The sequence below is a fragment of the Equus przewalskii genome, chromosome 6 (assembly GCF_037783145.1).
Source record: "Equus przewalskii isolate Varuska chromosome 6, EquPr2, whole genome shotgun sequence".
NCBI classification, from domain to species: Eukaryota; Metazoa; Chordata; class Mammalia; order Perissodactyla; family Equidae; genus Equus; species Equus przewalskii.
The window spans coordinates 58,074,257-58,089,364 of NC_091836.1; the positions used below are offsets into that span (position 1 = coordinate 58,074,257).

The 15,108-nt window shown below is 45.8% G+C and overlaps 1 protein-coding gene across 1 annotated transcript in view; it reads left to right on the plus strand.

Annotated features, from left to right (window-relative positions):
* The first annotated feature begins 7,723 nt into the window (after positions 1–7,723).
* RAB38 (RAB38, member RAS oncogene family) overlaps positions 7,724–15,108 on the plus strand; it is a 57,436-nt gene continuing 50,051 nt past the window's right edge. The window contains exon 1 of the mRNA XM_008525999.2: positions 7,724–8,429. Coding sequence (XP_008524221.2) covers positions 7,964–8,429 — 466 coding nt within the window. The 5' untranslated portion in view covers positions 7,724–7,963. The remainder of the gene's footprint in view (positions 8,430–15,108) is intronic.

The window sequence follows — 15,108 nt, forward strand, 5'->3', positions numbered from 1 at the left end:
CTGGGATCTGAACCTGTGAACCCTGGCCACTGAAGGGGAGTGTGCTGAATTTAACCATTACACCGTGGGGCTGGCCCCCACGTAAGAGCTTATTTTTAGAGAGAGCATATTTTCTTTTTTAAGATTGGCACCTGCGCTAACATCTGTTACCAGTTTTCTTCTTTTTTTTTCTTCTCCTCCTCAAAGCCCCCCAGTACATAGTTGTATATTCTAGTTGTAGGTCCTTCTGGCTCTGCTATGTGGGATGCCCCCTCAGCATGGCTTGATCAGTGATGCTAGGTGCGCACCCAGGATCCAAACCGGTGAAACCCTGGGCTGCCGAAATGGAGTGCATGAACTGAACCACTTGGTCATGGGGCCAGCCTCCTAAAGGGTATATGTTCTTTTTGCCTGTCTTCAAAGTCACAAAATTTTCCCCATTTTGCATTTACCATTTGTCTTGCTTTTGGTGATTTTTAATACATATACATTTAAAATGTTTTTCTTTTTATGATTTCTGCCTTTTGCGTAATTCTTAAAAATCCTTTGCCTGCAATAATATTGAACAGATATTCACCTCTATATTCTAAAAGTACTTTTATGGAGAAGAGGAAAGGCATTCAGGAATTTGCCTGAGATAGAATCAGAGGACTCAGGCAGATGGGACCTGTGGGTAAAAAAGAGGGAGGAGTCAAGAGTGACAGAGTTGTCAGGCTTGGTAGACTTCAGCGAGGGTGGAACCACTGGCTAAAACCAGGAATACAGGAAAAGGAACAAGTCTGTTAGGGCAGATAATGAGCTCAGTTTTGCACATGTTGCATTTGAAATGTCTGCCAGAAAGCCTGGTAGAAATGCCCAAAAGGCAGTTGGAACAAGGGGATGGAATGCGGGAGTAAGGTTGGAGTTTTACATACAGGTATAGAAATCCACAGCAGACATTTGAGAGTCTAAGAAGCTTTTCTTTTCGGTGTATATCCTGAGTCAAACACTATGCTAAGCACTCCACTGCATTATTTCATTTAGGCTTCCTGACAACTTCAAGAGGCAGATATTATTGTCCTCATCTCACACACGAGGGGACAGGATTACAGAAGTTAAAATTCTTTACTAAGGTCTTGCAACTGGTTAGTGGTGGAAGGCAAACGTGAATAAGTCTGCCTGATTCCCGAGTTTAATCTCTAGCCTGGTTTGCTCTATTGCTGCAGGAGTGGAGGAGCTCAAGCAGGGCAAGTCAGAGTCCCAAGAATGGAGAATTGCATGCTTTAGTGTTAGGCAACAAAGAAGGGAAGGAGTCAGTGAAGGGATCTGAGAAGGAGGCATAGGGAGAGGTGGAGGGCCCTGTCTGTACATGGTTGTTATTGAACCTGAAGTGAGTTCGTTCACCCATTGTGCAGCAAGCCAATCACTGACACCCTGTACGGTGGAAGAAAGTAGGAATTTTATTATTGCACAGCACTGAGCAGGGAGAGAGCGCAGCTAACGCTGAAATCCCAAACTCCCAGAAAAGCTAAAAGGAAGGGTTTTTATTTGGGGTTTTAGGTAGAGGACAGGGAGCATATGCCTTGCTGGTCTGAGCTTTTGCACCAGCCTGTCTTTGGCCTTGAGACTACTTGCAGAGAGGAGGGAGCCTGTCACCTTGCTGGTCAGCAGCTTTCCCACCAGCCTGTATCTCTTTGCGAGGACGAGATAATGAATCCAGGTGCTTGACCTGGTCAGTGTCTGTCTCCAGGGAGGATAGTGGATTTTGGAGCCAAGAAGCCAGGGAGTAAGCAGGGAAAGAGTGTTTTGGTTTTTACCCTGTATACGCTGGGTGTAATGTAGGGAAACTGATGCCAGGGTCAGTATCATGCTGACCCATGCTCTAATCAGAATGCTAACCTTTTTTTTTGTGAGGAAGATTGGCCCTAAGCTAACATCTGTTGCCAATCCTCCTCTTTTTGCTTGAGGAAGAATGTTGCTGAGCTAACATCTGTGCCAATCTTCCTCTATTTTACATGTGGGACACTGCCACAGCGTGGCTTGATGAGGTCTGTGCCCAGGATCTGAACCCATGAACCCTGGGCCACCAAAGCAGAGCATACCAACTCAACAACCACACCACCAGGCCGGCCCCAGAATGCAAACATTTTGACAGTAGGGACTTATGTCTTATACATTCTCATAGATAAGTCTGAGACCCAATTCTGACTCTGCCCCTCAAAAAAAATTCTGTCACAGTGCTTTGCACATAAATGTTCCTTGATTGATGTTTGGATGGTCTGTCTAATCTTCTTGAGTTATCCTCTCACCTAGACCATTTACTCCCTGCATTCCCACTTGTTCTGGGTTAGGGGCTCATTCACAGGAGATCCTCAGAGTTGTCAAACCATTGCCTTCTCTGAGACCCCTTGGATTATGCTCTTTACATCTGCTAGGGAAGGTCACGCCCACGGATGAATAGCATGTCATTATTACTTGTGTTGCCTTTTTGCCTGAGTTGTTGAGTGAGCATGGGGTATATCCTTTTATCTTTGAATCACACATTTTTTTCTTTTCCTCCTTTATTGGATCTTTCCCTACATACTTAGGACTTTGCAAAACAGGAGCAGGATCAGAATCTTTTCCTTACAACCTTATATCTAATAGTAGAGCAGAAACTAAGCTGGAGTAGAAGTCTGGACCTGAATTATACCACATGCTAAAGGAATGTGGCAGAGTAGGAAATCATGGATTTAGGAATTAACACTTACAATTTTCATTCTGTCACTTTTGGGCAAATTGGTTAAATTATTTGAGCCCATTTCCTTCATTATAAAGTGGGGGTACAGGGTGGTTGTGAGGATGAAAATAATTAACCACGATAAAGGGCTTGGCCCGTTGTAGGCACCCGATACAAGGAAGTTGCAACTCTGAGTTCAGATAGGATCATTTTACTCCATGCTCGTCTCAGATGTTGCCTCCCAGCCATTTCATGGCTCATTTCCACTCATCCACCTTGGTTGGATTAGGAGGAAAATGAGTCCCAACTCAGCTACATCTGTCTAAGCAAGTCCAATGTGTGCAGCGATGGCACAGAATTTTAGTTGGTATGAAACCTACTGCTGAAAATGGCTTAGGACATAACCTGGTTTTCTTGGTCCAGACTAATGGTAGGTTCAAAAACTCACCTGCAATCAGTTTCTGATGGTAATCCTAGTACAGTTTTTCTTTCTGAAGAAAAAGTTCCAACATCAAGATTCTCACAGACTGAGACGTATCCATTTCAAGCACTTCCCATAGAGAATCCATCTTGCCCTCTCTCCAAATAATCTAAAACTTGTTGCCCATGTGACAACTGCTGCAGCCCCGAATCAACACTGGATGTGACTCCCCTTGCAAGTTAGCACAGGTTTCGGACGAGCCAAGCAGATAAAAGGGGAACCCTGAAGACAGCAGACAAACGAGCTGCAGCCTTAACTTGGCAGAACTAATTATTAAAATAGTGATTTAGGAGATTTTTCAAATGCCACTCTTAGCTGCAGATCTCATTTGAGAAGTCTAACCCTCTGCTTCAGGAATGAACATTCTTGAGGACAGCCCTGGCTGGTTCCCGTGGTTTGGTGTAATTATTAATAGCGACCCCTTTCACTCTCACGAGTCCTTGTTTGGATAATAAATTCTAGGATCATTTCTTACAGGCCTTTTTCAGAGTAAAATCCATCCTTTCAAGATATATTCCTTGCATTAATCTAAGAAAAATTACCTTACCTTTCCTACAGCAGAGTCTTTGGCACCCTATCTTGCAGTCATTTAAGTATTTCTTCAGAGCAATAATTAGGAACCGCATAACTAATTAGTAACTCCCTATGGCCCTCTTATTGGTGAAAGCAAACAAGGTAACTTCACAGGGACTCACCTCATACAGCAGCCCTGAGAGGGAAATGGGAGGGTTTCAAGTTTATATTTGTAAAGCAATTTCTAGTCTCTTTATTTTTTTTAAAGAGGAAGATTAGCCCTGAGCTAATTGCTGCCAATCCTCCTCTTTTTGCCGAGGAAGACTGGCCCTGAGCTAACATCTGTGCCTATCTTCCTCTACTTTATATGGTGTCGCACCACATGGTGTGCCAAGTGGTGCCATGTCCACGCCTGGGATCCGAACCAGCGAACCTCGCATCACCGAAGCAGAGCAGGTGAACTTAACCGCTGCGCCACCGGGCCAGACCCTTCTAGTCTCTTTAATTCATTTTTCCATTTAATAAGTGCAAGACTATGTACCCACATTGGACTACAAGGGAATGGAGGCTTAGAAAAATTTGACTCTGTGCCTTCTGGAATGCCATTCCACGCTGGAATTCTGAGCACTTTGTAGTCTCACACGCCTTCTACAGACTTGAGTCACCTGCCCTCCTGTTCTTTGGGCGAGGGTGTGCTGTGCTCTAGCAATCCGAGGGTGGTCAGATTGTCAAAACATCACCAGAAATGCTTTGAGAGTTACTGCGGAAAACAGGTTTCCAGCGTGCAGTGTAGCTGCCGGGAGGAGGAGCCACATGGCACAACCCCAAGCCGTCCTCTTGCCGGAAGGAGAGCTGGCTTGTCAGGAGAAAGCCGGGCATCCTTCTGGATTGTTCTGAAGTGTCTGAGGCAGATGGATTCGCAGGTTGGGACAGGTGGGCTCTTAGGAAGTCTCATAATCTGGGGTAGAGAGAGGACAGGAGGCAAGGATGGTCCACCGGTTTGCTAATGCCCTTTTCATCTAAAGATGCTGACCTGAATCTAGTTTATATTCTGTCCCCTACCTGGCTGCCTGTTTGCAGTCTAGTTCTGAGCGAAGAAAGCAGTTCAGAGCCAAGCAAGAGAGCACAGAAAGGTTGGCCCTCCAAAAACTGTGCCTGGCGAGCTCTTATCTTGGGGTACAAATGTGCACAGCTGAGGAGAGGACAGAGCCATGAAACCAGAGAGAACTATGGCATAATGTTTGTTTTGAACCCTTCCACGTGACCCTTCTACAGCTTTTCTCCCAAATCTCCCAAAGGCGGGTTGGGGTGGGGCTTAAAAAGAGTGAAGGATAGAAAACCCCAGCTCTTGGGTGATGGTGCCCTTGTGGGAGTAATTAGAATCGGCTGAGGTGTCACTCCTGCTGGAAGATGTCTAGAAGACCCGAAATGCTAACATTTTAGGGTCAAAAGTACTCTCCAGAGATCTTGCAACCCAACTCCCTCATTTCGCTTTACAGGGTCTTTCAGGATTTTACTAAACTGCTAGCCTGGGATGCCCACCAAGCACTTCAGTCTAAAAGATTTAAAAAATATAAACCGAAAGTAATTTCTTCCCACTGGGAAGAATAGTCATGAGACCTAAATGAATGACTCTGGAAACAAATTGCAATACTTCCTGCCTAGCCAGGGAGCTCGCTCACTGCGGCCTGCCACTGCAGCTGACAGAGGGATCTCCTGGCCCCAGAGAGGCAGTGAAGGGGCCATGAAGCTGAAGCTTCAGGATCCGTTCCTTAATTTTGTATTCTTTTGCTTAAAGACCTGCCACCTGCCCCACTCCCGCTTCAGTTTTGTAAGCTGCAGGTCCCAGAAAACCTGAATCTTGGCCTGCCTGTCCCACACAGTACATCTAAACGCCTGATGCTGCAACGTGCTCTTGATCAGAAGAGGCCAAGGTGAGGGTGAGGATGACTCAGCCCAGACCAGGCTGGGCAAACAGGCTGGGACCTGTGAAGAAGCTGGGCCAGGCCTAACAGAGGGCTGGCTCACGCTATGTCTCAAACTTCTACTCTCCTCCCTGTTTCCACCGCTAGGAGCTCCTTGCCCAGACCAAACTTGTCTTTCAGATCTACAGAACCAGGATTTTAGATCTGGTGGGCGTCTTATTTTGTTATCATCCCTAATTTTGCAGGCTCTAAGGATGGCTTAAGTATCTCAGGTTCGTGAATTCCCCTCCCTGCAGACTGAAGCCACAGTCTTGGCCAACACTTTAAGCAGGGAGAATACTTGGCTCACTTGTTAGATATAATCTGTCTGGTGTGTCCCTGTGTGGGTGGAAGCCAAAGAACGATGTCTACCTGTCTAAGCACCAAACACAAACCAGCAATTCTACACAGCTTCACTCAGTGCCCATCACAAGCAAAGCTTCTGAGTTACATTCCGAGGGGACAGAAAGCTGATAAGATCTAATGCCCGTCCACGGTGTTTATATCCGAGAACATGGTAGGAAAGCTTGTCCCTCATTTGATATTAACAGCTGCCATTTATTCACCACCACTGTAGGCTCTCACATTTTATTATAGATATTATCTCTAGCCTTCGCAACAACCCCATGAGGTAGATGTGGAAACTGAGGCTCAGAGAGCTTATGCGATTTGTCCAGGTCAAGCATCTAGGGCATCCCTCTGCTTGTTAAGGGCTTATGGAGGCTGAAGGATAGCGTGTGCCATGTCAGATGAGGGCAGAAGGACAACGAGCATGTCAAACCTTCTATTCTTTGTATCACACAGGCCTGTATTTAAATCCCACTTCTAGCACTTTGTGTGGACTTGGGAAAGCTGCTTTCTGTCTTGGTTTCCTCATATACAAATTGAACAAAATACTTCATAAGACAATGGGAAAGACGAAATGAAATCAGGTGGACATTGCTCAATTCTCAGTGCGTTCGGGTACAAAATGACTCATTTTGATACAGAACGCTCATCCCCTAGATCCGCACGCCACTTCCTCCCCAACTTCGGGTTTTTACTGAAGTGTTACCTTCTCAGTGAGGCCTTCCCCAGCCACCCTCTCTAAAAGGCCAACCCCAGTCCAATTCTTCAGACCCCTCTCCCTACCTTATCGTCAACTAACATATTACAAATTGTACTTATTTTTGTTTGTCTTGTCTGTCTTTACTACAAGAAGGCAAGGTTTTTGAGACCAGGAGTCTTTGCCTGTACTATTTCTGTAAACTCCCAAGCACAAATGTACGTTGGTTAAAAGAATGCATAAAAAAACCTCTTTGGGGGGCTGGCCCCGTGGCCGAGTGGTTAAGTTCGCACGCTCCGCTGCAAGCGGCCCAGTGTTTCGTTGGTTCGAATCCTGGGCGCGGACATGGCACTGCTCGTCAGACCACGCTGAGGCAGCGTCCCACATGCCACAACTAGAAGAACCCACAACGAAGAATACACAACTATGTACCGGGGGGCTTTGGGGAGAAAAAGGAAAAAATAAAATCTTTAAAAAAAAAAACAAAACCTCTTTGGCACAGAAAATTGGCGTTGAATTTGGCTTTTTCCTCACTAGCTGTTTGATCCTGGGTATATTATTTAAAACGTCTAGGCTTTGGTTTCCTCCTTTGTAAAATGGGGAGAAAAGTGGTATCTATTTTTAAGATGTCTGGGATGATTAAGTGACCCATGTATAAAAACTGACACATTGCAAGTGCTGGATAAATGCTTGTTCTTATTAGTACTTAAATAACCAGTCCAGTTGTTTAAATTGTCTTTCAATGCTGCTCAGAGCTTTTAGGATAGGAGAGGAGGAGGCTAAAGGCCATGGATGCCCTCAGCATCTTCAGCCCAACTGTCTTCCCGTCAGACCATTGACAGTGGAACAGGTGTGAGAGGGCTCCGTTGACGCTCCCAGGCTACTGAAGGGCCAGGATTACCATTACCGCCTTAGTGAACAACAAGGGAGGCTGGGGCAGCTCCAATGACTTGCCCGAGGTCACTCATTTCAAAAACCAGGGCAAGCAGGACCCAAACCCAGATGTTGAGCTCCTGAAATTCTATTATCCCCTGCCTCTCTTCTCAGCTCTCTCTAGAGTGTGGGACGGTGGCGGGTCTGTGGTTTCAGGAGCCCTGTGTTCAGCGGAGCTTGTCACTGACTTTCATCTCTCGCAATTCGCTTAAGTTTTTTGACACTCAGTTTTCTCGCACGCAAAACATGGACAATAAAACCCACCCCTCACAGCTTTGTGGCCAGGATCCCACGCGAGAAATGCTCTTTGGAAACTGTAAAGCGCTGTAGGAATAACCTCTGCAACAGGCATGAACACGCAAGCCCCCTCCTTGGCAGCCGGAAGGCGCTCCTGTCTCCACTCCCCTCTCAGGCCGCGCGGCAGCGGGGTAGGAAGGAGATTAACCCCTGGGCGCGGGTCTGGGCGTTTCTCCAGGCGGCCGGGAGGAGTTCCGCCCTCGCCCCCGCCCGCCGCCTCCTCTCCCTCGCGCCCGCACTCGCGCTCCAGGAGTCTCCCCGGCCCAGGCCCCGGCTGCGCTTCCCCGGCCGGCACAGTGCGGCGGCGGGCAGCCAGGATGCAGGCCCCGCACAAGGAGCACCTGTACAAGCTGCTGGTGATCGGCGACCTGGGCGTGGGCAAGACCAGCATCATCAAACGCTACGTGCACCAGAACTTCTCCTCTCATTACCGGGCCACCATCGGCGTGGACTTCGCGCTCAAAGTGCTCCAATGGGACCCGGAGACAGTGGTGCGCCTGCAGCTGTGGGACATCGCAGGTGAGCACCCGGGGAGGGGGGCCAGGGCCGGGATCGCCTTGCAGCTGGTCTCCAGTCCCGGGGCAGCGGGCTGCGGCCAAGTGGGAGACCCAGATCTCTGGGGCGCTGCGCCTAAAGAGACTTTCCCGGTGGGTTGGAAACTTGGTTTCAAAGGAAACAAAAAAGTTTCTTGCCCTCGCTGAAACTTCAAGTGCTTTCCCTGGCTCGTTGGAGCCGTTGCTTTAACTTCCCGGCGCACCCTTCCCTGGGATCTCTCTGCCCAGCGCGGGTGTCCCCAGGAACCCGGAGGGAGACTATCTGGAATCGCATTCAGTTCTCGGCCTCCTGCTCATTTTCCGGGAGCCGGCACTCCTGCCAGTGACGCAGCCCTGAGTGTCACGCCCGCCCTTCCGCGCCCGGGCGAGCGGGCGACCGAGGGGAAGCCCCAGACGAGTGAACGGCGGGAACCGGGAGAGATCCAGGCTAGAGGAGTTGACCAATTCCTGTTTTCAATCGCTCACTTTATTCCGACTTTTGCCACCTGCTTTACTAGTCTTCAGTCAAGGGAGTTCGAGGGTCTCTGTTTTGAGAAAGCCAAAGACCTTTGTGTGTGTGAATGGGGGCAGAGTATTATTTCTCTCTCTCTCTCTGGCTCTCTGTCGTCTGTCAAAAGGAGCTTGTGTATATATTTTAAGGCCATTCATGTCTAAGGGTCTATGAGATTAGCTGTAAAGATTTCTTGATTTGGCCCTGAAGTTTTCATTGAGAAACTCAGAAAATGAAACCTTCTTGACAATGTTGGAAATCAGAATTTGATTCAGAGAGTTTGTACCAGGAGTTAGGCCCAGTCAAATGTGAGGGGGCAAAGTGTATTCCAAGAGTGAGTTCCTGGATTGAGGCTGTTTGCGGCCTGGGCGTGTCCAACCCCTCAGATTCTGGCTCTGCCACACGCTAGCCTGCTCAGTGGCTTCAGACAAGTCCCTTCAGCTCAGGGGCATCCCTGTTGAGTGGAGAGGGGTTGGACAATGACAGCTCAGGAACTTTCTTGATCAGAAGTGTTAAGGTCCTCTGGGATTCTCCATGAGCCACTTCAGACAGTCCCACTTCACCTCTGTTTCATGCTCTGTGGCACCAGGAAGCTTTCTAAGTGCTAGACCCAAACTAGCCGCTTCTCTTTCAGAAAATGGGTTCATTCTAGGTGGCGCATTTGACTGGAAACACTTTATCATGGCTTGAAGTAAGAACAAATGTGGAAAATTTTTGAAAGGCCATTTCTGGTTCTGGGGACTCCAGTGCCTGTTTAATCATGAGCTACCAGGTCTTATGATAAAACTCTTGGCCTGTGGATAGATTCCTGCATTTGGAGTCATCTTCAGCAGCTCTCATGGGTTATCAGAGACTGGAAGATGTCATCAGCCGCTATCCGATTGGGCTTTTTGTGTAGAAAATCCACTATGAGTCTGTGCACTCATAGTGTTGTTGCTGCATGTTTTAGTGTCTGAAATCTCTTTTGGCTGCATTGAAGTCTCCGGGACTCAGGTTTGGAATCAGCTTACTGTTTGAGGGGGGATGTAGCTGTAATTTAGACATTTCTGTCAAGTGCAAGCAAGGCTGTGACCTCAGGCATGTTATATTATGTCTGTGGGTCTCAGTGTCCTCGCCTATCAGGGAAGGTAGAAGGGTAGAGTGATTAGGAGCCTTAATTCCAGAGTCGAACTGCCTCTGTCTGAATCCCTTATTTATCCCATATGTCCTGGGCGATTTTAGGCAGGTTCCCTAACCTCCTGGTCTCAGTTTCCTTCTCTGTAAATGGCAGAATGCTTTCTCCCAACAAATGAGAGATGAGCAACCAACAAATTCTAGCTAAAGTCCGTAGAACCTACTATCTAGGAGAGTGGCAGGGACTATTGTTACAATAGCTACACCTTTTTTGTTTTTTTGAGCCTGTGTAAATGCTAGGCAAGAAGGACATGATATAAATGTGCTGATTAAATTCTAATAAATGATGATTCCTCTATTACACATATAATCTGTTCCAAGACACCCAGCACACTTTTTCAGCTTTATTCATATTAGAACATGCCATCATGAGCGACTTAACCCCCAAGCTTAGAAATGCCTCTGGAGCTGTGATCCTGGACTATAGTTACACAAGTCTGTGTAAATAGGAAACCTGAGGAGCCTTGAAAAGTCAGTCCTACAGATATGGTGGTGTGCAGCATCTAAGTGGGAGAGCTTCTTGTTCCTATGTTCATTGGTAACCCGTCTTTGGCAGCCTCTAGCCCAAAGGCCCTGTGGGCTGAGTTAGAAGTTGGGCTGCAGGCAAGGCTGGTTGGAGGGAAGCTGGGCCATTGAAGGAAAGGATGATTGGAGCACAGTACTGACATGTTTCAAGCTGCATACGTAGACCCGTGAGTTCGTATGAAATCCAGCCTCATCTGCCAGGCTCCAGTCGCTAAGTGTACCTTATATACCTTCAAGTCAGCCTGTCTGTCCACACACAGGAATGCTTCTCTCTTTCCTTTGTGCTCGCTCTGGTGTGCGTCTGGAAAGAACAGGTAGTGAAGGCTAGTGGGCCTCACTTTGAGAGGGTTGGGGGTGTGGATGAGATAGAGGGGACCTGCCCCGTCCTGATAGGATATCAGGTCCGTCTGCTATAGGGGGAATCTTTGCTGGGTACACTTCTGATATTCATTTGATTCAATGCCAAGTCGGGCCCTATTTGTCCAACTAATTCTCATGATCTATCTCTTGTAGCCACTTAGACTGGCCAGTCTGGCTCCTGAAAGACTCCAAAAGGTACCTTTTAGGGCTTGTAAAGTAGGCCTTGAGACCAACTTGATGACTTCCACAAGCCCTATAGGGACAGCAATTGCCCCAAATCCCAGTGATTCCACCGTAGAGGTGCAGCTGGGTCAGCTGTGGGTTCAGAAGCTCTTGATAGAGTCAGAGAAATTAAGTCACTTTGCCTAAGGCCACTCACCTAAGACGTGGAAGAGCTGGATTTGGCCCAGTTCTGTCTGACTTGGAATCAAGCCATGCTTTTCATGAGCACAGGCCTGTGAGTGCCTGGGCACAGTTGGCCCACTGGGGTCATGCCCTCTTCCCTTTTAAAGGCATGGCTCCTTTAGTAGCTATTTTATAGGTTATCTTTGCCTTCTCCTTCCTATTTGTAACATGTTTTTAGATATTCATCAGTACCACTGCGTAGAGAGTAGAAGAAAATGGAATGGAAATCTATTTCTGAAAATTTGATTCTTGGTTATAGGGTTTTTCTTTTTATAGTTTTATCAGGAATAAAGTAAACAAAAAGTTCGCACTCGAGACTCTCCTTTCCTACCCCTCTCCAAACCCTGACACTATAATTACTCCATTAGTACTTTCAAAGAGAAATATACAATTTTGCCTCGAACTCTTGGTGTGCGTGGGGCCCCAGCTGCAGGAATTAGGACAGTCATAGTAATAGTAGCTAACATGTCTTAAGCATTTATTCTTACAATTGGCCGTGCATATTTAATTTTTCATTTCCCAATAAAATAGCTAGTTAAGCAGTAGTGCTGGAATTGAAACCTTGGCTGTTGAATCCAGCGCCCAGCTTCCTAAGTAGAACTTTGCTCTGCTTTGCACAATTTAAAAATAGAATACTTTAGACATATGCTAAATATATTCTAAATTATAGATATTCTAAAAATGTTATATTTGACGTTGCACAAGCCACAAAACCTTGCTGGACTTCGGTTGCTGCATTTATAAAATGGCGATTGTCTCATTTTCCTGTAATATCGCATATTTGGATTACATTATCTCTTGCAGTCTCTATCAGCTCTAATACATTCTCACTATGTCTAGGTAGTACATGGCAGCAGATTCCAATTTGTTTACTTAGTAGCTTTGTGACTTGTACATGTTACTTAACTTCTATGCCTGGGTTTCCTGTTTGTAAACTGGGGACAATAGCAGAGCCTGCAAGTTAGAGTTGGTAAAGAATGAAATGAGTTAATTGATATAATGCTGTGCCTGACACATAATAAATGCTGAATAAATGTTAGCTATTACTCTTGTTGTTTTCATTGTTTTACAAACTGCTGTCACATACATTTTCCTGCTGGATCTTCCCAGCATCACTCAGGGTATCGATAGAGCAGAAGGTGTGAAACCTATTTTATAGTAGAGAAAAATCAAGAATCAGAGAGGTACGGACTTGCCCAAGGTCACAAGAGCTAGCAAGTGGCAGAGGAGGACAGGAACAGCACATCTGTTTAACACCACCTTTTATATATTTGTGAGACAGATGACCGAGTCTATTGGCCATCAGAAAACCCAATTCTAGATTTAAAAAATATAGTAGAAAAGAAATTAATTTGCAGATAATTTAGAGAGCACTTCTTCACCATGTAAAAGTTTCACTGCGAGGCTGTGCTAAATAATAAGTGCCTCTAAATAATTAAAACAAGAGCCAACTTATAAGAAAAATATTTCCCTGCAGGGCACACCTACAGTAACTTTCCCCACCTAAGCTGTGTGACAAAGAAGCATTGGAGGACATTAGCTGTCCTACAGGCAGAGCGGCAGGGGGAGGCAGCCTGGGCCTAGAATCAGGAGCCCCAGGACAATGACTCCCCCCACCAGTGGCTATGAGATTCATCTGGTTCACAGTGATGTGTTAATATAGTTTTAAAGTGCTTCCACATTGTGAAATTCAATGGAGGGAAGGGTTTGTATTTGACCATCTCTTCAATATCTGTTTTTAAAAGACTGTAATTCTCCATAGAGTTTTAGAAGGGTCTTAAATATCAATGTAATAGAGCTAGAAATGTAGAAAGAGCTAAATTGGTCAACCATTATGTCAGGCAAAAAAATAAAAATGCTTGTCCAGTCTGGGCCACTCTCTGCTGGGCAGTTTATTACCTTGTTTTTAGCCTGGCTAATTACACATTTTCTAAATACCATGTAGATTAACATGGTACGTGCATACAGGTAAATAATATATACACTGAGCAAAATGGTGAACTTTCAAAACAGGGTGAGGGATGTGTGGGGAAGGCACCTCAGGGCTTCTGCAGGGCAGTTGTTAGAATCTCCATCTGCCACAGACACATGGGCATTAGGCATGTGGAGATGTACCCTCATCTAGGTTTTAGAGGACTAGGTCTGACAGGAGAGCACATAGCAGCCTGACCAAGGGAAGCTAAGTCATTCAAGAGAAGAAGAGATGGAGAGGAGCAGCTCTTCTGTGTGTGGTGCGTCTCCAGCAAATATGTATGTTAAATGCCTGGCCAGTGACAGCACTGTGTTAGATGAGGGGAAAACAAAGAAGGACAAAGAATTGAACAAGTCTTGATTCCTGACCTCAAGAAGTTCACAGTTTTGTGGGCATGATGGCACGAAAGTAAATCACTGTAACAGTGGGTAAGGTGTATTGATATTGGCAACTCTAAAATACTCTGGTGGTGCAGAGAGTCCTGTCCACACCACGTCCGTGCCATCTCTGAGATTAAACTAGCAGGCTGGACAAAGCCTCTAGCTAGTGTGACAGTTCCTGTGCTCTTACCGAGCACCAGTTACTCCTGTGAGTGAGTTCAGGGCTGCACGACCTGAGACAGAAGGTCATCCTCTAGCCCGCTTTAATTCTGTCTCCTTCTCTTGAGGATCTCGTGCGTTCCCATGGCTTTAAACTCTATTATACAGACAACTCCAAAAAATGTGCATATAACCTTGACTTCTCATGAGCATCAGACCTACAATTCGATTTTCCTGTTGGGCATCTTCTTTAGGATGTCTCACATATATTGCAAGATCAATATGTCCTAGCAAAGTTGCATAAGAAACAAGGATTGTTGTGTTTTTTTCTATTAATAAAGTAATATATACTCAATGTAGCAAAATTGGAAAGTACAAAAAAAAATAACCATTTCAACAACAAAAGAATATGGAGAATATCCATAATCACCCCTCTTAATGATAAGTGGTAAAGGATACTATTGGTGGGTCTAAACTAGATTTCTTTTGCCAAACGCTGGACTTCCCAGTTTGTGTTAACTATGCTGCCTTCCCCCCAGTCACTTAGACTTGAACCCTCTCCATCTTTTCTTCTTCTTCTTTGACCTTCAGATGCCATTGGTCTCTAAGTCGGATAGTAATTATGCTTCTCTTGCCACTGCCCTCCACCAAGGATGGCACTGTTATCACTTCCCCATTCTGCTGTCATAGCCACCAGTTCTTATGTGTGCCAAGTTTATCTCCCCAGAACATCACTTTGGTGGCTCCCCATTGCCTGTAGATTATATACATCGTGCTGAGAAGAATTAAAGTGGTGGGGATGAGGTGATAGGAGGGCTGATGACTAGAAGGAGGACTGATTCTGAGTCATGGAACCACTGAATAGGAAGTGACCAGAGTCCTTGAGGCCTGACCAGGTCAAAAGGAAACCCAGGATTTATCTCACTGTGGCCTTGTTGTCAGGAACACAGTTACTCTCATTGAGGGTCCAAGTGGTACTTAAAAATTTTTTTGTTCTGTTTTTTTGCATTTTATTTAAAAAGTTGTTTTAAAACTTGTGGATTTGAATGGTGTGAGATCTTGCCTGGGAAAATTTGTTCATTCACTTGATAGGCAGAGGAATTGAGGAGTGAAAGAAATGGATCAGTCTTTACTCTCATGGAATCTGATAGGCTTGTGGGCATAAGATATTTAAAGATAA